The following is a 21,002-nucleotide window of genomic DNA, read 5'->3' on the forward strand; positions in this document are numbered from 1 at the left end:
GGGTTTTTTGGGTCTTTTGGGGTTTTTGTTTGTTTGTTTGTTTTTTGTTTCCTAGTCCCAAGTTCTTGATTTCTCAAGCCCTTTAATGCTACAATTAGCAAAGGAACACAGGCCTGTGTCCATTTTCTAGGCTGCTCCTGGAGGTTCTTTACTATTTGCTAGAAGATTTAGTCAGTAGTAAAAATAGCTTTCTAATTTTCCTGCAGAAGCTTCTAGTAACCGTGTGAATGGATTATCAGTCTCTTTTGCATACATTAGCTAGAAGCTTGCATGTTTAATAAACAGGTTTAGTAAACTACAGACAGTTTTCCCCTCCTAGCTCCTCTTCCTTGGCTTCAGAGCATTTTGTAGAGGGCCTGAGGTTTGTTAGCTCCACACTGTGAATAGAGACACTGAGGCACAGAACCAACGCACCAAAAGGAACAGCAGAGCAAGAATGGAGCCTGTGAGTGGAATGCAGTGGTTTTTTTGTGTAATTCTTAAGGGTGATTCAGCTAGCCCGGGTTAGTTAAGACTTGCACCAGCTCGTCTGGTAGCCATTCACAGATCTCTGCAAAATTATCTGATGGCCTGTAGGCCAGGCTTGTCTTAAACTGAATAGGTTTTCCTCTCAGCAATCTTCTCTGCTTCTCTGAAAAGCCAGTTCCTCCCAATCAAGCCATTAAAAAACAGTATCCCAGAATGCCTCCTTACACATATTTATTGAAGGAAGTGTTAAAAAAAAAAAAAGGTCAACCAAGAAAACAAAAACAACCACAAAAAGCCCAGCGACCACAAAAGCCTGGTGTCTTTGTGCTCTCAGTCAAGCCCATCCCCAGGCTGTGGTGTCTGGGAGCCGTGGGCAGGCTGATAATGGCCACTGTGGGCCAGCTGTGCCCAGTGCCAGGCTCTCCTAATCTCCCCAGTGCCAAAGTCCCCAGAGCCAGCACAGCCCCGTGTCCCCAGTGCCTCTCTAATCTGCAGCTGCACATGTGCACGGCCCTGCTGGGACAGGCCCGGGGCTGCTCTGGGCTGAGCAGGGCCAGGCCTGCAGCTCAACCCACGCAGAAACTGCCCCTCCTAGGCTGGGCTGGGGATAAGGTCAGGCTCAGAGCTTCCCAGAAATGCAGATGGGGAGGAGAGGGGAAAGAGGCCCAAGCCCACATCCGCTTCACAGAGCACCTCTGTGCCAGAATTTTTAAGGCTCTGTAAGGAAGAGCTTCAGAGGAGGCACATGATTCTAGGGAGCTATTTTCAGCAAGAGGAAAAACCCCTATGGAGTGATTGCATATTTATTTTACTTCCCTTTTCCCCCTTTCCTTGTGAGATGTACTCAGTGAATATATTTATTGCTGAAATTATTTTGTCAAATTTTTTGGACAGTGAATTAGCATCTTCAGACTCTTCCTAAGCTGTGTCTATTGTGAATACATTGCATATTTTTAATTTATATTAATTTATATTTTTATAAATGAACATAATATATTTTATATTGTATTTATTTAGTATTTGTTATTGACATTGTGTCAATATCTATTCAGAATGCAGCAGTTGAATACACAACTTAGATGTGCCTTACTACTCTTAGCTAAGGATGGCTGGAAAAAACAAGTATGAAATGTGCATAAATAAAATTAGATATGCTTTTTAAGTAAATGCCCAAATAACCTTTTCAGAATTCTCTTAGGGAATTGTAGAAGATATCCAAAGCTATTGTGGGAAATACTGACAATGTGGCAGTGGAACAGAACATTTTGTGTGTCTTGCTGGGTAAACTGAACAGCTTAGAGACTACTTATCTTTTGGGAAATGATGAAATTATGAAATGATTGTGTTTTAAGGAAACAAAATTAATCTACCTGCATTGGAAGTCTTCCTTTCATTGCTCCCTGAGCAGTAGGTTCATAGAGGGTGACAGATGTTTGCTCTCCACTTTTTAAAATGCACTTCTGGTGCTGAGCTCTGTGTCAGGAGCAGTTGTCTGTTCCTTCATTGGCTGCTGGGGGAAGTGGAAGTCATCAAGTGGAGGGGAAGCCTGGAATAAGCTGATTTTTCTTCTGCAACCATATGGGAGCTCAGAAATCCCTTATCTCCAGCAACCCATAAAGTGGTGGAGTAGTTAAGTTCAGCGAGTCAAACCCTTCCACTGTCACCATTTTATGCTAAATAGTTTTAAGGTGCTTTCCTAATTATAGTTCCTTTCCCCATCCTTAAAAAGGAACACTTGCAAGGCAGTGACAGTCATTTGATGTGTCATGAAACTGCTCTAGGCTTCCACAAGTCATTTTACCCTGGGTTTCTGCTGCTCGGTGATACTGGTGCTGGTTATCAGCAGCCAAACATGACTGTGCTGAGTTTTGTTCTGCCTCGCAGAATTTCCTTTAGCACAGGGAGATGTTTCACTCAGTGAATTTACAGTTCACTTCAGAGAACGTCAGTGAAATGGGGGTTTCACCTCTAGCATTTTCCTGGCGAGTTCTGAAGCACATCTGAGATATAAGAAATTAGGAAATATTAGAAATGCTGTATTTCTTAATGTCAGGAAATGAAGGGAGAGAGAAAGAGCAAGAGAGAAGGGAGAGAGAAAGGAGATCTGTGCAAGTTAGTCACAAGTTGATTCAAGTTTTGGCTAAAAATGATGGATTCTTATAACTATTTAAGGACCTGGCATCACTGAGGGTACAGTGTTATTTTTATGTGTTACAAAGTATTTTTTGTTCCTGCTCCTGTTCCCCTCCTTCATGCAGTCAAACATCAGGAATTATGCTTATTAGTGAACTGGAGTTTGCCTTGCAATCCTGCTCACAAATTGTTACCATTTTTATTATGGGTGTTGTCCCCTATGACTCATATGATGCTAAAATTTAAATTATGTGGCAGAAGCACATGTGCTTAATAAATTAAAATCACTCACTTTGGGCTATAATCTCTACATATGCACATATATTTGTATACATATTATGCCTAAAATAAAATAATGCACCACAAACAGAATATGCACAGATATTTACAAACCACACTGCTGCACAGAGAACTGGGAAGGGCTGCATGTGACAGTGCTGCTTCCCAAGCCAAAGCTTCCAAAGCTGCTTCCCAAGGCCCTCGGTGGTGCACCTGTGCTGCTGTCCCTGCACCCAGGCAGGGAAGAGCCCTGGGCTCCTGCTGCAGAGCCTGGGGCTGGCTACTCCCCTGGCTGGCTGCGTGACAGTGCCCGGGGTATAAAAGGGCCCCGGGCCGGGCTGGGCTGGGTGCAGCTGATAGAGCAGCAGGCAGAGGGCTCGTTCTGGGGAGCTGAGAGCCTGGGACAGCTTGTAGCCACCAAGGTCCGAGGCACACACAATGCGTGAAATCGTGCACCTGCAGATTGGCCAGTGTGGGAACCAAATCGGATCCAAGGTAAGGGCTCTTTTCAGCACTGAGCATTGGCAGGGGAACACAGGTACAGCTCACACACCATCAGTGGACGGGGACTTCTGGGGGGACAATTACCTTGTAACTCAGTAGTGGGAAGCATGGCGTGTTAACAGGGAACGTGAATGTTTTGTTATGAAAGGCAAAAGTGGGATTTGCTCCTTTAAGTTTAATGTTCATTTGCAATAACCAGCGATTACAGATGCACCAGAGCATTCCTACTGGGACTCCTGTTCCCAGGGGGAACTCACATACTCTGCAAGATACTGGGGCAAGTGACAGAGCCAGTAATTCCAGGGCTGTGAAGTTGTGTTGCTGGTACTTTAGCTCAGCCATGCAGCAGTTCTGCCACATTTCATTCTTAAATATTACAGAATCATACAATGGTTTGGGTTGGAAGGAGTTTTAAAGATCATAGGGGATCATATTAATCAACAGCATAACCTGTGTTAGAGTACAGAATGCCACAAAGTGTCACTGGCCTCCTGTGAGAGACAGGTGCCATTTGGAGTATTTTTGTGTAGCTCAAGCCCTGGCATTCTGTGACATAGGGACTAGTCACTATTGCTGACTTTCTGGGCTAGGAGTAAAATTACCCCTCAATTTCTATGCTGTGTAATGTCCATCCTTTTTAATTTTTTCAATTGATAAGTAGGAAGTTGTCCAAAGATTATCTGTTTTGGGCTGGGAGGTTTTTAAGACATGGGATAGTTGAGGGAGTGTTCTGCTGTGTTCTTCCTCCCTTCTCCCACGCCTAACCTTGATTTCTTTTAATGGAACATGAAGCATGGAACATGCACCTGTTGATAGTGGTGTATTTGTACACTCAAAATGGGACTGGATGCTAACCCAGCAGACCTTTAATATTAGAATAGCCTGGTCATTACAGTGGGTGGGTGTGTCTGCATGAACCCTGCTGTGGCTGCTGCCCAGATAAGAGCCCAGCACAAGAGCACATCCATATGAGTGTCAAGATAGGACATTTAGGACCAGCAGCTGTTTGTGGAAAGGCTTGCTCATGTACAAATTTGCCTGTGCCAGCTTTGTCGTGCCATGGTCCCACTTGTGCATGACAGGGCTCAAAGCAACTCTCCCTAATCCACACCCTCACAACCTTTTTGTTAAGCTTATGCTGAGAAGTAACTGTTATTTAAAATGTTAAACTCACATCAATTTTCTTTTAGTATAAAGAGAACAAATTGAGGGCCTCCACCTATTAGTGCACAGGTCATAGCTAAGCAGCATAAATGGTCTGCTAAACATTTCCCCCTAATTTATTTGGGAGGGGTAGAGAAGGATCCCTCTTCTGATCTGGTAAGTAAATGGCAGAGCATTCCCTGCTTCAGGCACAATTCCCAGAGCTGGTGCTGAACACGTGCTGAAAATAAATCAATCAATCATTCTCAGTGTGTTGTACCTCTTTCCTTTTGCAGTTCTGGGAGGTGCTTGGTGAGGAACATGGGATTGACATCACTGGGAACTACCGTGGGGATTCACCACTGCAGCTGGAGCGAATTAACGTGTACTTCAATGAGGCTTATTGTAAGTGCTCAGCAGAGCCAACAGGGAGGGTAAAATAAATAATTAAAAACCCCACAAAAAGCCTAAACCACTCTAGGTGGATTGGACTCTCCAGAGTGTATTGCAAGCCTTTGGTTTCTTTGACCACTAGCAGTGATTATTTGCATTAATTTTGTTTCTTCCAGCCCATAAATACGTGCCCCGTTCCATCCTGGTGGACCTGGAGCCTGGGACGATGGACAGTGTCCGCTCCAGCAGAATTGGGCCCCTCTTTCGACCTGACAACTTTATCCATGGTATGTACAGCACACTGCCAGCAAACTGACTGCAGGCAGCTGTCCCAAAAGGGCCTTGGGATCCTTTAAAAATTCTCCTGTTAACTTTGTGGCTGATCTTTCTGCAATTCTGTTCACAGGTAATTCAGGTGCTGGCAACAACTGGGCCAAGGGTCATTACACAGAAGGCGCTGAACTGATTGAAAACGTCATGGACGTGGTCAGGAACGAGTGTGAGAGCTGTGACTGCCTTCAGGGGTTCCAGCTCATCCATTCCCTTGGTGGTGGCACAGGCTCAGGCATGGGGACGCTCCTCATCAACAAGATCAGAGAGGAATACCCCGACAGGATCATGAACACCTTCAGCGTTGTGCCCTCACCCAAGGTGTCGGACACGGTGGTGGAGCCGTACAACGCCATCCTCTCCATCCACCAGCTGATAGAGAACACGGATGAAACCTTCTGCATTGACAACGAAGCTCTGTATGATATATGCTTCAGGACACTAAAGCTCACCAACCCCACCTACGGGGACCTCAACCACTTGGTGTCCCTAACCATGAGCGGCGTCACCACCTCGCTGCGTTTCCCCGGCCAGCTGAACGCGGATCTGCGGAAGCTGGCGGTGAACATGGTGCCCTTTCCTCGCCTGCACTTCTTCATGCCCGGCTTTGCCCCGCTGACAGCTCGGGGCAGCCAGCAGTACCGGGCCCTGACGGTGCCAGAGCTCACCCAGCAGATGTTCGATGCCCGGAACATGATGGCCGCCTGCGACCCCCGCCGCGGGCGCTACCTCACCGTGGCCTGCATCTTCAGGGGCAGAATGTCCACCAGGGAAGTGGATGAGCAGCTGCTCTCTGTGCAGACCAAGAACAGCTCCTACTTTGTGGAGTGGATCCCTAACAACGTGAAGGTGGCTGTGTGTGACATCCCGCCGCGAGGGCTGAAGATGGCAGCCACCTTTATTGGCAATAACACGGCCATCCAGGAGCTCTTCATCAGGGTGTCCGAACAGTTCTCAGCCATGTTCAGAAGGAAAGCCTTTCTCCACTGGTACACGGGGGAAGGCATGGATGAGATGGAGTTTTCTGAAGCAGAAGGGAACACCAATGACCTCGTGTCCGAGTACCAGCAGTACCAGGATGCCACTGCAGACGTGGAGGAATTTGAAGAGGTAGAAGTGGAAGCAGAAGCCAAGCCAGAAAAGGAAGCAGAGTAAAAAGTATCAAAACATTCTCCGAATGAGCCTGTTCACATTCACTAAAGACAAAGCAACAGCCATCATCTGCATATCCAAAACAACACATTTCTTCAGAACTTCTGCTGTGCATCTGGCCAAGCATATCTGATATTACAACACAGTGCTTTTGAAATTAATGGCAGCTCTGCTTTACTGTCTTAATGAACTGTTGAGATGGAATCTCTCCCAAAACCAATCCACTTGAAGACACGTTATCTCACACCAGCCTTTCCTGTAAATGGATTCACTTTTAGAATATGATCACCAGATACTGAATGTACTCTACACCACTGTGCCTGTGTATATAGATCAGGATCTTAAGCAATAGCAAAGTATGCTCGCAGCTCATCACATTTATTTATTCTCAGGTAAACACAGTCCCTGCTGATTGTGAACTTGTTACTGTTCTAGGAGCATGTGCACATCTCTGAGGCCTCCAAAGGCAGTGACTCTTTTATCACTCCACAGACTGACGTAGATCTGCAGAAACAACAGGGGGCAAATGACTGAAGATGCACATTCTTATTTTATAATTGCTCTAATTGTTCTATCACATTGCTGGCTTATATTATTGCAGAGCTTGTATTCATTATCATGGTGTGGTTTGTTTCTATTTCTAACTACAGGTTGAGCTACATTAGCACACTAAGTTGTGGCATTGTGTAAAAGTTTTGCTGTGGTATTTTTTTTCCTAGGTACTAACTACTGTAAATTTTTTTTCCTAACATTCAGTACAACAAAAATGACATAGAATGGTTTGTAGTTTGTTAATATAAATTCTGTGGCAGTCACTAAACCAAAATCTTATTTTGCCTTCGGTGAAAAAAATTTCTTGCCATCACAGCTGCCTACTTAATGTATTTATAATATTATTTTAAATAAAGATTATATACCATTCTATGGAAGTTCTATACTTGAAACATTTGATAGACAAACCCCCATAGTTTATTCTTGACAGAACTAACTTTGAATTAAATTACTCTTAGATGAAAAGGTTTGTTGTTCTCTGAAGGAAGTAATGCCTCATGTTTGAGTTCAGTCGTGGTGAGGGAACCTGAAGCCAATTCTCCCGTGCAGTGGGACAATCTCATCCCTGCTGTGAGGATACAGAGCAGGAAAATGCAAAAACTTCCCCCAAAACCACACAGCTTGCAGAGCAGCTTTGCCTCCCAACCAAGGGCAGTGTCCCCCTCCATTCCTGCTTCCCAGGGAACATGTCCCTCTCCCCCCTGTGCAATGAGGACAAACAATTCACATTCCTGTGTCTCCTTGCCCACCTCTTAGAGGACACCAGCTCTCCCAGTTCCTGATTCACTGCTCAGTGTCTCAGACCTGGAGATTAGATCTCCAGCAGCACATCCATGGCACAATTATCCTGCTTCCAGTTTTCAACTCTATATGCTACATTCTGTTTATACAGCTTTTAGGCAGAACTTTTTTCCAAAGTAATAATAAATGAAGTAGGCAGAAAAGTTTTAAACAGGAATCAAATCTCTCATTCATTTATGTACCTGAAATGTCAGCATGACACCCAAAAAGAGATTTGGCTTAAAAATGAACAATTTTGCTACTGAATGTCCAGATTGTGCTAAAAGCAGCCTTTTATTTTAATAGAACTGAAAAATAAATGTCTCTGCAGAACAGAAACTTTCTTTTAAGAGGAACTACACCTTCCACACATTCAGAAATTATATTTATTAGCATGTCAATTTACATACACAGGCAAGTTCTACAGTTCATGTGATGACATTACACTGCAGCCTTGAGCTCGCCTACAGCTTTGCAGTTTGCTGTTATTCACCACAGATCAGCTCCTACAAGAGATTAAAAATACAAGTTATTCAATTCAAGACTGTGCACAAGGTACACTTTAAACAAAAGGTAGTAATATTTAATCTCAGGTCAGGAATAGAAGCTGTTCTATCCAGAACAGAAAATAATCAGCTGCTTGTGATGTATGGAACGGCACAAATAAAGGTACAAGCAGCATCTGTCTCAGAGAGCAGAAAAGCCATAAAATGAAATTACTGATCAGGGGAAGGAGCAGTTCAGAGAGGCTGTGTGCTGGCTGAGCACGTATGAAAGGCGCAAATCATCGAGAAACCTGTGAGCATGACTGCAGAGACGCGGCTGCTGTGGGTAAGCCACACCGGGTCTGAGCAAACCCCAGGCGGTTCAATGACACGGACACACAGTCCCTGTCACCGCTCTGATGCGATCAGGCTGCTCCCCACCGCACACGTCAGCAGGCCACAAACACCTGCGCGCATTGGCCCCGCACCAGCCGCAATCCCACGCCTGGAACCCGAGCCGATTATCTGCAGATATCGGGGATTAATGGGCTCAGCAGCCACTGCCTGCGGCTGACGCCACTCCCGCCCTACACAGCCCCGGCCACGCACCCAGCCCACCCCACCCACTTACATGTCACTCCTTTTTGGGCTTCACCGTTTTCACCGTGGCCACCGCCGCCCTCTCCGCCTCCGCTTTGTACTGCGGCTTCATGGCAGCCCGCACCGCCTGGGCGCAGATCTGCGAGTACCGGATGTAGCTGCGGCCGGGGCGACAGAGGGCGGTGAGACCCGGGCCCGCCCCAACCCAACCCAGCCCCGCGTTCCCCCGGCCCGCTGTGACCCGGCCCGGCGCTCCCTCAGCGCGGAGCGGCCGCCGCAGCCGTACCTGAGCCCGGCCTGTCGCCAGTACGCCACCATGGCTGCGGCTCCGCGGGGCAAGGTCAGCGCGCGCCGCAGGGGACGCGCCCGCCGCCCAATCAGCGGCCGGGAGCCGCTCACGCGCGCCCCCGCCCGCGGCCAATCAGAGCGCCGCGTTCCGGGGCGCCGCTCCCGCCCTTTCCGCCTGACGCGCCCCGGGCTCGCCCCGCCCCTTCCCCTCGGCCCGGGCGGCCCCGCGGCCGTGAGAGGCGGTGGGCGGGGCCATGGCGGCTCCGTCCCCTCACGATGGCCCCGGCCCCTCACGGCGGCTCCGTCCCCTCACGGCGGCTCCGTCCCCTCACGATGGCCCCGGCCCGGGCTGTGGGGAAGGTGCGTGCCCTTCCCGGGATCGGAGCGTCCACCCTGCGGACGCGCGCCCCCGCCCGCGGCCAATCAGAGCGCCGCGTTCCGGGGCGCCGCTCCCGCCCTTTCCGCCTGACGCGCCCCGGGCTCGCCCCGCCCCTTCCCCTCGGCCCGGGCGGCCCCGCGGCCGTGAGGGGCGGGGCCATGGCGGCTCCGTGCCCTCACGGCGGCTCCGTCCCCTCACGATGGCCCCGGCCCGGGCTGTGGGGAAGGTGCGTGCCCTTCCCGGGATGGGAACGTCCACCCTGCGGTCGGCCGGGCCCGCCTGGCTGTCAAAGCCACGGGAGTCGGTTCAGTGCTGGGAATTGGCCGGAAATACACTAAATGTTAAATACCTAAAAAGCATAAGTTAAAGGGCAAGTTTTCTGTGAGGGTCAAGGCTGTTCATACAGCACCTGCGTTAGTTACACATTAACTCCTTCCTCGGCAATCCTGTTGTAATCGAAGAATCCCAGCGAGTTAAATTGATGTCTTTTGCATCTAAATCTGTTCTTACCCCTCTGTGCCATCACTTGGGTTTTTTTCTAGATAAGACAGTAATAAAAAAACCATTTTACAAACATGTGGACGCAGTGATGTTTTTCAAGCAGACTGTTTTAATGTTGGAGTTGATCGGTGTGTGGCCAGGCTGTGACAGTTCTGTCCCCTGGGGCACGGTGCCTTGCCATGGCTTTCCTTTGGATGTTGATACAAACACCTGAAATTCAATCATTTCCTCTAAACAAATCCAAAAAAGACAACATAGTAAACTAGGAGCTGTCAACACAAAGAAAAAATAGTCAATTTCCCAGATATAAACAAAAAGCTATTTGAAGATTCAAATCATGTTTGATACGTAAGGAATTTGGTCCTTACCTAATGTTCATTTAAATAATTAATACAAAATACTTAAGGAAATGAAATACTGGCTTTTAAACAAATCCTTGCACTTTTGTTCTCTTTTACTTCCTTTCATCCAAAGTCAAACCATTTTTAAAGCACAGAGTAATTTTCAGCTTTATTAGAGATCTCATTTAGTCCAGAACCTTTGCAATTAACAGCCCACACAGTAATGTCAGGGAGGAGCCACCAGAGCAAAAAGAACAATTGATCAGCAGGTATGTCAGTCTGTCTCCAGCACACAACAGTCACATCTGGACCAGTCATCTGTATTTTTTTTAACTGTTAAACAACTCTGATCCTATAGAATTTTGGGTTAATTTCTTAAATACACTTATTGCAATTGTTCCTACTTAAGGAAATAACTAGTGTAGACGAGGCAGAAAACAATTCTTAATTCACACATTTGTTTTCTTCTTTATTTTTTGTGAAACATTTTAATTTTGTGACAGATGTGGCATATTGGAGCAAAACTTCCAATTTGCAGAAATGAAATAAATTTAAAAATATTTGTTGTGACAAACACGTTTCTGCACTTTTAACACAGAAAGGTGCCAGTGATAGTGAAAGGAAATATATTTGGTTTCCAAGCCCCAGTCATAATGATGACAACAAAAATATACAAGACAGCACCAAATATTTTGGGAAGCCATTCTGTGCTGCCTGAGCAGTGTATTTGATGCAGGACAAGCAACTGCAGTACTTACATAAATTGAAAAAGGGGATGTAACATGCAAATGCTTCTTTAGTGGGAACATCTGATGACTTCATAGGTAAAATAATTAGCAATAAGATTATTTTAAGCCTTGTGGGCAGCCCATGCTCCATAGATGGCTTGGCAGAGAAAAATCATGCCAGTAGGGTTGGACATTTTTTCCCAGCTGGATGCCCCTCTGTTCCTGCCCCACGGCTGCTCTGCTTCCTCTCCCTAACCCATTTCTCACCTGTTTTTTGCTCCACAATTTTCTTTTCCCACCACATTTTCTCTCTCTGTACCTCCCTGTGAAATGCCTCTGCCTGCAATTCTGTGAAATTAACTCGGATACAAATCCATAATGGAGAAACACAACCTGGATGCAATTACTCACACATTTAGCTCTGTTTACTATTTGTTGGTCTTGAGAGATAAAAATTCAGCATGAGCTGAAAAAGCTAAACCTTTGGGAGAGGTACCAGCCATGACTGGATATCAATCAGTGACAGAAACCGTGCTCCACCAAAATTCCAGAATGAACACTGATGTTTGTGCAGCTGTTCCAAGGCACCGTTACAGACTTGTATCACCTGTTTTCATGCCCAGTTTAGATGCCAGCAGATATTTTGTAAAGCCCTAAAATTTCCTCAGGTAGGAATTTTCAGCGAGAGAAGAAAGGAGAGAGCAGGAAAAGGAGAGAAGCTGAGGAGGACAGAGAGAGGTGGCAGGAGGAGGGGATGGGCTGGCAGGGTCAGATGCAGAGGTCGAGGGAAGCCGCTGCAGTGCGATTAGCAACATCCAGAAACGTCAGCGTGGACAGGTCTGGGGGAACTAAGGACCTGAGGTTAGACATGTCCAGAGAAACTGAGGGACTGAGGGAAGAATCATCCTGAAAGGTGAGGCTGGAGACACGCAGAAAAGGTGTAGAGATGAGGCTGGAAACATCCTCGGGAGTCGATGGAGGTAATCCAGAGGAGCGCTGAAACATGAAATAGTTAAAATCGGTGAGGTCTAGAGATTCTGACGAGGTGGAGGAGCTGTTCTCAGAGACACCTGGTGAGGATGGAGGGATTGTACAGGAAAAGTCCAGGGAAGCTGAGGAGGTGTGACTGGAAACATCTGTGGAGGACGGAGAAGTGAGACTGGAGAGGTCTAGAGAGAGCGAAGACGTGGGGCTGGAGAAATCTGTGGATAGAGAGGTGACACTTGAGAGGTCCAAAGAGATTGAAGAACTGTCACCAGACTGATCCACAGAGCCTGATGAAGTGAGACTTGATAGGTCCAGTGAAACTGAAGAGGAGAAACTGGAGCGCTCCCAGGACTCTGAGGAGGTGAGGCTGGAGAGCTCTAAGGAAATTGAAGAGGAGGTACTGGAGAAGTCTGAGGAGAATGAAGATGTGAGACTTGAAAGGTCCAGAGAGGATGAAGAAGTGAGACTGGAGAATTCCACAGAGGATGAAGAGCTCAGACTGGATAAATCCAATGAATCTGAAAAGGGGATTTTAAAGAGTTCCAAGGAGGCTAAAGTCTTGGCACTGGAGGGGTCCAGGGAGGCCAAAAAAGTGAGACCAAGTAGGTCCAGGTAGGTTGAAGAGATGACACTGAAAAGCCAAATAAATCCCCAACATGATGGGTGTTAAATCAGGAGCATTTTAAACAAAAGACCTCTATCATCACACCAAAAAAAAGGACAGCATGACCCCCAAAAATTAAAAAAACCCCAAACATTCAAACTCTGTGCTCAGTCTCTTAGTAGTTTCTCTTTTGGTGCAGAAAAGCTCCAGTAATAGGAGGCCACAGAAGTATTGAGAACACTGTGCTTTCCAGGGGACCAGAACAGAATCACACGTGCACTTGCAGACCATCCTCTCTCCTGGCACGCCTGTCCTTCTTCAACCAGATTTATTTGTCTGTGTAGCATGTGCAGGATTTGTTTTTGGAAGCTAACAATGTGCTAAACTGGTTCTGTGTCTGAGAAATACACATTTCAGCAACAGCAGTTCTAACTGTTATCAGATAAAAAGAGGTCTTATTTTGTTACCTTTCTTTCATACCTCTGGATATAAGATCTGTATAGTAACGAAATTTTTTTACTTGTGCTAGTTTGAATTAATAAAAATAACATAAAAAGAAGTTGTGATAGAAGGCAGACGTGATTAAAAAGGGAACAGAACAGCTTAAATTTCAGTTCAAAAAGGTGCATCTAATTATAGTGTGAGTAGATCAAGAGGCTGATCCACAGCTGCCTCCTCTCGTCTCCAGACTGCACCGGAAAGCTCAGAGCTCCCAAACTGTGGCTGCCTCTCCAGACAGGCTCAGGAAGGCACAAAAAACTCCTCTCTCATCACAACCACATTTTATAGACCAAGGCAGTACAAGGTACAGGAGGCTGGAGGTGAACACAGCCCAGCTTTGCCCGGGTTCTTACACAACCCACGTCCAGATGAGTGTGTAATGGATTTAACATAATCACCATGGGTGCAACTCCCACCCAGGTCAGCTCTCAGCTGAGGCAGGTCCTGCTGAGCAGCCACTGAGCTTCAGTGGGGTCTCACTATGCAAACGTTAAAACCGTGGGGATTTAGCACAATGCAAAAACTGCCACGCTAGAAAAAGAGCTGCTTATATACCATTGACGAGACCCCCAAAAGTTCTTGAATATATTTAACATTTATAGATAATGCTTCTGTCATTTAAGAGCTGTTGCAACATGGTTGCAATTCTTTCAAGAGTACAATGTTTATAGATCAAAAGGCAAAACAAATGGCTTTTTCTAAACATGCGTAATTTAGGATGAAATTACAAGTTTGCTTGCTGCCCTGTATTCTTGATAAAACATAAAAGTAATTAATCCCTTAAAAAATCCCTTGCTATCTAAAAACAATATAATTTTGTGGCTATATTTAATCTCAAATATTTTTCAAGTATATTTTACAGAGGAGAACAAATATTAAAAAGAAAGGCAAATTACAATACAATAAAAAGCCGGTGTCTATAAATTCCTTCATCTCTTCGCTGAGTTCTTTCTGCCTTAATTTAAAATAATAAAGTTATTGCACTTTTTCCTATGAACTAACACTGTCTAGAAACGTGGAATTACGGTCACCTTTGCACAAAACGTAGAGGTCAGTAATAACATTTCCTACCTTGGGTAGCTGTGGATTTACCTCCTTTCTCTGTCCGGGTAAGCCATACTGGGCTGTGCTGGTAAAGCTCTGCTGTTCTCTGTGCTGACCCTAATCTGCTGCACAGCCACTCCAGTGATGCCGTGCTGATGCCAACAGGTCACCCCTGCTGAACCTGCTGTGTGAGCACAGCACTGCACAGTGCCACAAACACCTCGCTGGAGTCAGCTCTGATCTGCAAACATTCAGTTCTGTGCTGTTTCCTATTACACGACAGTGTTTTGAAGGTTAGTTGATGAAGATGTTAATTTTCAACTTTTGGACACCTGGATTCAAAATAAAAATAATTTTGCAGTGTCATCCAAGTCTCAGCTGTCCATCCTACAAAATCTGGCATAAATAGCCTGAGGAGGGACCCAGGATCTGCAAAGAATTCAGGTACACTCAAGTTTAAAAAATCTTGTGCGTTACTTCCTCTTTTCATGTGGTTAATAATTTGTGTTACTTTTTAAATGTGTTTATAACAAAATAGCATAATGATGTAAGATATTTTGTCCACAGCTGGTGCTCATGGTCCTCCTAAGGTAAGCAATGAGTTCAGCTTGGTTGTAACATGTAGCCTTACCTCAGAATAATTCAGTTCTACAGCAGCATGTAAAGCTAAGCCATGGAGTCATTTAAGATAGAAATGAACGGATCCTGTGGCAAGTGAAAGAACAACCTCCACCTTGAGAAACGGAAGGGCTCTGAAGTGACTCACTGCTTCCACACAAGCTCTGCAGCAGCACTCCTCAGTTCTTCCATAAAAGAGAACCTCCACAGGTTGCTGACCTTTGACCAATGCTCCGCCGGGGCCAGCAGACTGGAAATTGCAGTTATCACACAGTGGGTGCTCATGTTTACTGTATTTGACATTTATTGGAAATATAAATGCAAGTACAGACCACGGGAGACAGATCAGCAATGTTGTAGGAAATGGTGGTTACAATTTTTCTGCTTTTTTTTTGGATCAAACCCCTGGCTGGCACTTGTGGTTCACTGCTGTGGCTGAGGATGTGCTGACACCCATTGGTGGGCAGGGATCCATCAGGGCCCTCAGCACTGATTTGTTCACATCACATTCCTCCACCTCTGCCCCTCCACTTCCTCTGTTCCTTCCCCCTTATTTTGAATTCTTTCCTCCTGCTCCTTCAGGTCTGTTCCTCCAGCTGTAGCTTTCTCTCCTCATTTCCTGCATTCCTTCCAGCCCCAGAGCCTCCCTGCCCTGCCCTCTCAGTGCTGTGCTGCAGCCATCCACAGCACCCACACCGACTGCAGCCCATCTCAGCCCATGGAAATCCTTCCACAGGACGGATTCTCCACAGAAAACTGAAATTTGCTTGCTACTTAAAGCCAGACTTGCAGAAAAGCTGAGTTATTAAGAAGCAATAAAGACCACAGCAGCTGTGAATGTGCATTTAGGATATGCATTTCTAAAAAAGCCACTCACTCCAGAGGTTTCTTCACCTTCACCCCTCTCAGATTACTCACCTCATAGTTCTAAAGCACAAATAGACCAGAAAGTTTCAGGAATTAGCCAGAACTGAAACAAAATTTTATTTAAAAAGCGCCACATACAGAAAGCCATACTCTGACAGAATGAGAATGCAGGCATATAAATAAAACAGAAGAAAGAAATGTATTGTCTTTCAAGAAGTTGTTGAATGCCTGTAGAAATGAAACAGTAAGGTTTTTTTTCAGTGCAAGGCCAAAATGTGAGTTCTACTATGCAGCCCTCAGTGCAGAAAAATTTGGAAATGGAAAAACTGACTTTAAAATATCAAATGATGCTAATGGCTGAGCAAACATATAAAATGAATTTCAAGGTAACTTTTTTATCAGAAATGATGGTACAGTTTTGCAGAAGTTTCACATACACTTTTAAAACTGAAATGTTATTTCAGCTGTAATAATCTCCTGTAAAAGTATGGCAAACCTCAATGACTTCAATTAGTAAGGTAGTCTCAAGCCATTTCTGTTTAGAAAAATATTCTGTTTAGAATAGTTAATTTTTAAAAGTTAGATATCTATATTCCTGTTTTCTTCCCAAGCACAAACCTTATGGAAGTGTTCTTGTTTGTTAAAATAAGCTCTGTAAGCAGACACTACTTAATAGGCAGTTTGATATAACAGAAATGGCATGCAAAATCAAATATGCTGGGCAGGGTGACATTACAGTTCATAAAGGCTAAGACAGCCTTGAAATCACTTGTAAGCTTAGAATCAAAATTCCAGGAAAAGCCTTGGGCACCAAAATACCACATCAGCTCCTTCTGGGCCGTGCCTTTGCCTTTTCCTGTTCCCCCTGGTGGCACAGAGTGCCCAGGAGTGCCCGCAGAGTGGCACAGCCTGGCACGTGCCAAGGGCTGACCTTTCCCTTCCCACAGGGAACGACTGCTGACAGTACCAGGAGCCTGCAAGGAGTACCAGGAAACACAGACTGGAGAACACCCAGTGAAACCCCTGAGAATACACAGGGCCCTGGACTGGGAGCAGACCAGTTCCGAGGGGGAAGGGAACTGGAACTCAGGCCCTGTTAAAGTGAAACACAACAGCCAGTGGATGGGGCAGGCTGTTTCTGAAACTGTGATCACCTTAATGAGTATCTTGTTAAATGCTATTTCCTTTTATGTTTAGGTATCTCCTCAGCCACCTTCACAGATTTTTTAGTCTTTACTTGGTTTTTTGAAATGAACACCTACTGCTGTAGCAGCTTACAGGATTTTAAGGCTCTGTGCTTATCGTACCTCTATGTAATGGGCTTTTAGAAATGGAGATACTTATTGTAGGAGTTGAAGATAAAATTTAATTTTAAGGTACTGCATGCCCAGCTCACTGATGTTGCATTTAGGAGCAGGATTTAGATCTTGGTAGGTAGGTAAGAGACACTTTGATGTTTTACCTATAGTGCCTGAAAAATAATTTGAGTACCATGTTAGTTCAACCAGTCAAGTTAAAAAGGTTATCAAAAAATATTTTATACATTCTTTTATATTTCAAGCATCAAGTAATAAGCTTTCTGTTAAACCAAGTTGTATTACACAACTGTCAAAAATCAACAAAAAGAACAATTCTGGAACAACCATTCTGCTTAATTTTGGGTTTGGTCCCAAAAGAGGTAGTCCATAAGTCACACAAAAAATAAAAGTTAGCCTAACATGCCAGTGTCCTCCACCATACGCAGCCTCAGCACTAAATGAGGCTATTTCATATCTGCAAATATTATAAGTTAGTGTTCATGTAAATACAGGAACTACACTTGAAATTTATTTCTTCATCGGTCCAGCTGACCCAATACATTAAACAGCCTTTGAGCCTCAGCCTTGGGGAGAATTCAGTTTTTCTCCAAATTAAGTTTATAACATGCCTAATACACACATCCTTTAAATAACAAAGGATATATGTATTTAGGCCTGGAGAGAGGCTGCAGGTCGTTAAGCCTCATTACTGATACAGGTCTAATTATCATCATTTCTCTACAAATGCTGCTGCTGCCATTGAGTTCCTCATGGTTCCTCTTGCTGAAGCTGCAAACTCTTCAATTTCAGCATTCAGTCTTTTAATTACCCATTCCAATGCTTCACGGCCCTACAGTTAAAGGAAAGTTTATTAGTGTGTAAATCTTAGCAAATAAGTAAATCAGCTAAATTCTTACTGAAAATGACTAAAGACACAGCAGTTAAAGGAGGAAGGAACAGCAATACATGCCTCTGATGTTATTTCAATAACTGGAGTACTGCTGGAACATGTTCTGCCTTTGATTTCATTAAAACAATTCCCTGTATCAGCAGTTCTCACATTATGATCCACAAAAGACTTTTTATCCAAACTGCTTTATCGTTCTCAAGGCTGAACTCGAGATATGTTTGGATTGCCAGAGCACAGACTCTCAACTAAAATACTGCTTCACTGCTCCCACATAACTATTTCAGGTCTGCATTTATGCATTCTGTATGAATATAGATCCTTTTTGGACAGAAAAAATGAATACATGGCATCAAAAGGGCAGCAAAAGAATGACAGTGTCCCGCTGCTGAGTGAGTGGAGATGATTTCTCCAGTGAAGATTCAGAGAGCTTTGCCAATTACAATTCATCTTATCTCCATTCACAGGAGGAAAATAAAGAATAAGTTCAGCATGCTGAGCATTCAGTCTCTGAGATGATTTCTCCAGTGAAAATTCAGAGAGCTTTGCCAAACAATTCATCTTATCTCCATTCACAAGAGGAAAATAAAGAATAAGTTCAGCATGCTGAGCATTCAGTCTCTACAGTACAGGCAGCAGAACTATGTGGCTCCTTCCTAAGATTGCTGACAAAGCCAAAAAGTGAACCAGAGATCTTTACTCCCTTTGACATTTAGCCAGTGAGCACACATTTCACACAAAGGCCATACTTACTTTTTTAGCATTGGAAGAAATTGTGTTTGCCATTAGCCCTTCTAGGTAACTGCTGAGACTGACACCTTTTACAGATATTATTGCTTCTTGTGTCAGAATGGTTCTGAAAGAGAGCAGGAAACTGAATTACTCTGAGTAGTTTAACAGAAACTCCCTCCTGCCCTACCAGGACATTCCCTCATCAGCTTTGCTCTGTAACACAGAACTTCTTGCCCCCTAAACACAATCCACTGCCACACTGTGTAACTGCTTCATGCTTCTACTAATAAAATAAAGCCCAAGAGTGCCTGGCAAGTCCAAGCCTCCCTTTGTGGCTCTCAGCCATTTCCATCTTTAGCAGCAGGATGTTAAGAGTGGAAACAGCAGATCTGGAGTTACTGAATACTGGGAAAACAGTATTAAAACATCCCCTTCAACAACAGGGATTGAACATTTCTGACTGCCATGACAGAAAAATCTCCAATGTTAGACTCTCTAGCATGATCTTTCAGAATCATCACCACTTCCAGCAGTACAGACTCACAAAGCTCTAAGTTACCTTAAAAACACCAAGCAACCACCAAAACACAAACCTCCAAAATCAGAGGCTAAAGGCACATCAGTGTGGAACAAGGAGCTGAAAACTGCAGATGTGCCTGAGTTCAGTTACAGACAGAACACCCTGACTGGACTCCAGCACAGCATGACCCAAAGCTCCCAGCAGAACCAATGTCACTGCAGGAAGTGACAGTCCATTTAATCCTGGTTTAGACAATTTACTGTAACAAAGGCCATGTAACCCTCATCCTCTGATCAAGGGAAACCATGGACATTTTCAAAGCAAACTCCAGTCAGTCTCAGAGCAGGGAGGTACTCACTTGTGTGGCTCATGAGGGTGTGGTTTATAGACAAGCCTCTCATCCACTGACACCAGGTTTGTAAAGGAAATCTGGAGAACACAGGAAGGGTTACCCTTTGATACAAATAACAGACAGAGCACTACAGAGCAGAATGTCACATGACTGGGGACAGTCACAGTGTCCCTGCACCAAGAGGCTTTAAACATTTTTTCTTAACACCACCCCACCCCAAAGCTCCTGCTCATCAGTACGTTCACAGCTTCAACAGTGACAAGTTCCAAAAGCCAAGCAGCTCCTTCCTGAGAACCAGAACTGACCAGCTCTAACCACATTACTTAAACCTTTAACTTGTGTTCTTCCAACGCAATTTTCAAGATGATTTTCCTTGTCATAAGTACAAGGTGCTGTTATACTCTGTGCTCCATTTCAGAGGCACAAACACAACTACTTACATTGCAGGATTTAAGCTCCATTGTTTTTTTCACAGGGTCAACAACAGAGTGCTCCTGCACATAGGTCCTTGTCCTGCAGGTGCCAATGAGCTGGGGACAGGCAAAGAGAGAGGGCATCAATTCCACCAACCCACTGCAATTCTTCCTGCCTTTAAATGCAGTGATTACTGCATTGAACAGAGAACACAATTAGGATTTAGCTTAAAACACAGCTATTCAGCTGAGGTAGATCTCATCTTCCAGCCTGAGATGCAGATTTGGCTGTCAGGGTCACTGTGTGCTGCTGTTAAGCTTTCCCCATACAGAAATGCTTAAACCATTAAACCTTTAAACCATATAATTATGCAATGATACACATCCATCACAGCAGCTGGCTCAGGAGCTGGCTCAGCCCTGCGGTGTCCCTTTCTGGCCTGTGACACCACACCCACCGATTTCACAATGGCCGGGATTCCCCACTCAGTGCTCAGGAGCCGGTGGCTGTGCAGCTTCCCGCTGGGATCCACGTGTCTGTCCAGGACATCGACTCCCACCACGCTGGGGTTCATGGGGTTGGGGTATTTCCTCATGGCAGCTGTCATCACGGTTTCCCAGGGGTGACTGCACAAACACAATCAGGACACTGAGTTGCACACCTCTGTCTGCAATAGGATTATGTCCTTCCCTGGAGAAAAACTCTATTTCATCGAGTGGGCAGCGCACGTGAAACCACCACACTCCTGATTAACTGGGTGTGCTGGCTCCGTTAGAACCTCTGGGTAAGAGCGTTTTCCCTGTAAGACCACGCTAAAAGACTGCACTTCATCCAAAGTGTCGTAATACTGGAGAGATTTATTGAGTTTCTACTTCCCTCTAGCGAGTACTCCCTTCAGATTATTTTGGACGGAGGTGTTCGGAGCCCCTGAGCCCCGGCAGCGCTCGGGGGCAGCACAAGGACAGCGCTGGGTGCGGCAGCGCGGGCCCCGCGCGGGTTCGGCCCCGTGAGCCCGGCCCGGCGGGACGCGCGGGGAAGGTCAGGGGAGGGAGAGGCCGCGGCCCGGAGCTCCCGGGGCGGCCCTGGCCCGGGGCAGCCCCCG

General features: G+C 45.4%; 3 protein-coding genes across 4 annotated transcripts; 1 reads left to right on the top strand and 2 right to left on the bottom strand.

Annotated features, from left to right (window-relative positions):
• The first annotated feature begins 44 nt into the window (after window positions 1–44).
• On the top strand, window positions 45–7,326 carry TUBB1 (tubulin beta 1 class VI). Of its 2 annotated transcripts, none has more exons than XM_039719442.1 (4): window positions 45–445; window positions 4,824–4,932; window positions 5,097–5,207; window positions 5,327–7,326. In XM_039719442.1, the coding sequence occupies exons 1-4, from the start codon at window positions 437–439 to the stop codon at window positions 6,403–6,405; spliced, it is 1,308 nt and encodes a 435-aa protein (XP_039575376.1). In that variant the 5' UTR covers window positions 45–436; the 3' UTR covers window positions 6,406–7,326. The 2 variants fall into 2 exon arrangements, with proteins under 2 accessions (XP_039575376.1, XP_039575375.1); XM_039719441.1 differs by lacking the exon at window positions 45–445 and adding an exon at window positions 467–3,375.
• Window positions 7,327–8,100: 774 nt separating this feature from the next.
• ATP5F1E (ATP synthase F1 subunit epsilon) lies at window positions 8,101–9,263 on the bottom strand. The gene is made up of 3 exons (XM_039719444.1): window positions 9,106–9,263; window positions 8,851–8,977; window positions 8,101–8,240 (listed from the first exon to the last, which is right to left on the bottom strand). Exons 1-2 carry the CDS (start codon window positions 9,135–9,137, stop codon window positions 8,854–8,856), a joined length of 156 nt encoding a protein of 51 aa, XP_039575378.1. The 5' UTR covers window positions 9,138–9,263; the 3' UTR covers window positions 8,101–8,240; window positions 8,851–8,853.
• Window positions 9,264–15,091: 5,828 nt separating this feature from the next.
• PRELID3B (PRELI domain containing 3B) lies at window positions 15,092–20,828 on the bottom strand. The gene is made up of 6 exons (XM_039719443.1): window positions 20,646–20,828; window positions 20,358–20,526; window positions 19,927–20,016; window positions 19,493–19,563; window positions 18,636–18,738; window positions 15,092–17,825 (listed from the first exon to the last, which is right to left on the bottom strand). The coding sequence occupies exons 2-6, from the start codon at window positions 20,505–20,507 to the stop codon at window positions 17,706–17,708; spliced, it is 534 nt and encodes a 177-aa protein (XP_039575377.1). The 5' UTR covers window positions 20,508–20,526; window positions 20,646–20,828; the 3' UTR covers window positions 15,092–17,705.
• Window positions 20,829–21,002: the final 174 nt, after the last annotated feature.

Source organism: Passer montanus, unplaced genomic scaffold, assembly GCF_014805655.1.
Source record: "Passer montanus isolate IOZ18808 unplaced genomic scaffold, ASM1480565v1 scaffold41, whole genome shotgun sequence".
In the NCBI taxonomy this organism is placed as follows: Eukaryota; Metazoa; Chordata; class Aves; order Passeriformes; family Passeridae; genus Passer; species Passer montanus.

Coding starts and splice junctions, on each gene's coding strand:
- ATP5F1E (XM_039719444.1), bottom strand. CDS start 9,137: ATGGTGGCGTACTGGCGACAGGCCGGGCTCAG. Junction 8,978..9,105: donor TGGCGACAGGCCGGGCTCAG/GTACGGCTGCGG, acceptor CCCCGGCCGCAG/CTACATCCGGTACTCGCAGA.
- PRELID3B (XM_039719443.1), bottom strand. CDS start 20,507: ATGACAGCTGCCATGAGGAAATACCCCAACCCCATGAACCCCAGCGTG. Junction 20,017..20,357: donor TCCCGGCCATTGTGAAATCG/GTGGGTGTGGTG, acceptor GCCTGTCCCCAG/CTCATTGGCACCTGCAGGAC. Junction 18,739..19,492: donor CACCCTCATGAGCCACACAA/GTGAGTACCTCC, acceptor GCTCTCTTTCAG/AACCATTCTGACACAAGAAG.
- TUBB1 (XM_039719441.1), top strand. CDS start 3,319: ATGCGTGAAATCGTGCACCTGCAGATTGGCCAGTGTGGGAACCAAATC. Junction 3,376..4,823: donor GGAACCAAATCGGATCCAAG/GTAAGGGCTCTT, acceptor TTCCTTTTGCAG/TTCTGGGAGGTGCTTGGTGA. Junction 5,208..5,326: donor ACCTGACAACTTTATCCATG/GTATGTACAGCA, acceptor TTCTGTTCACAG/GTAATTCAGGTGCTGGCAAC.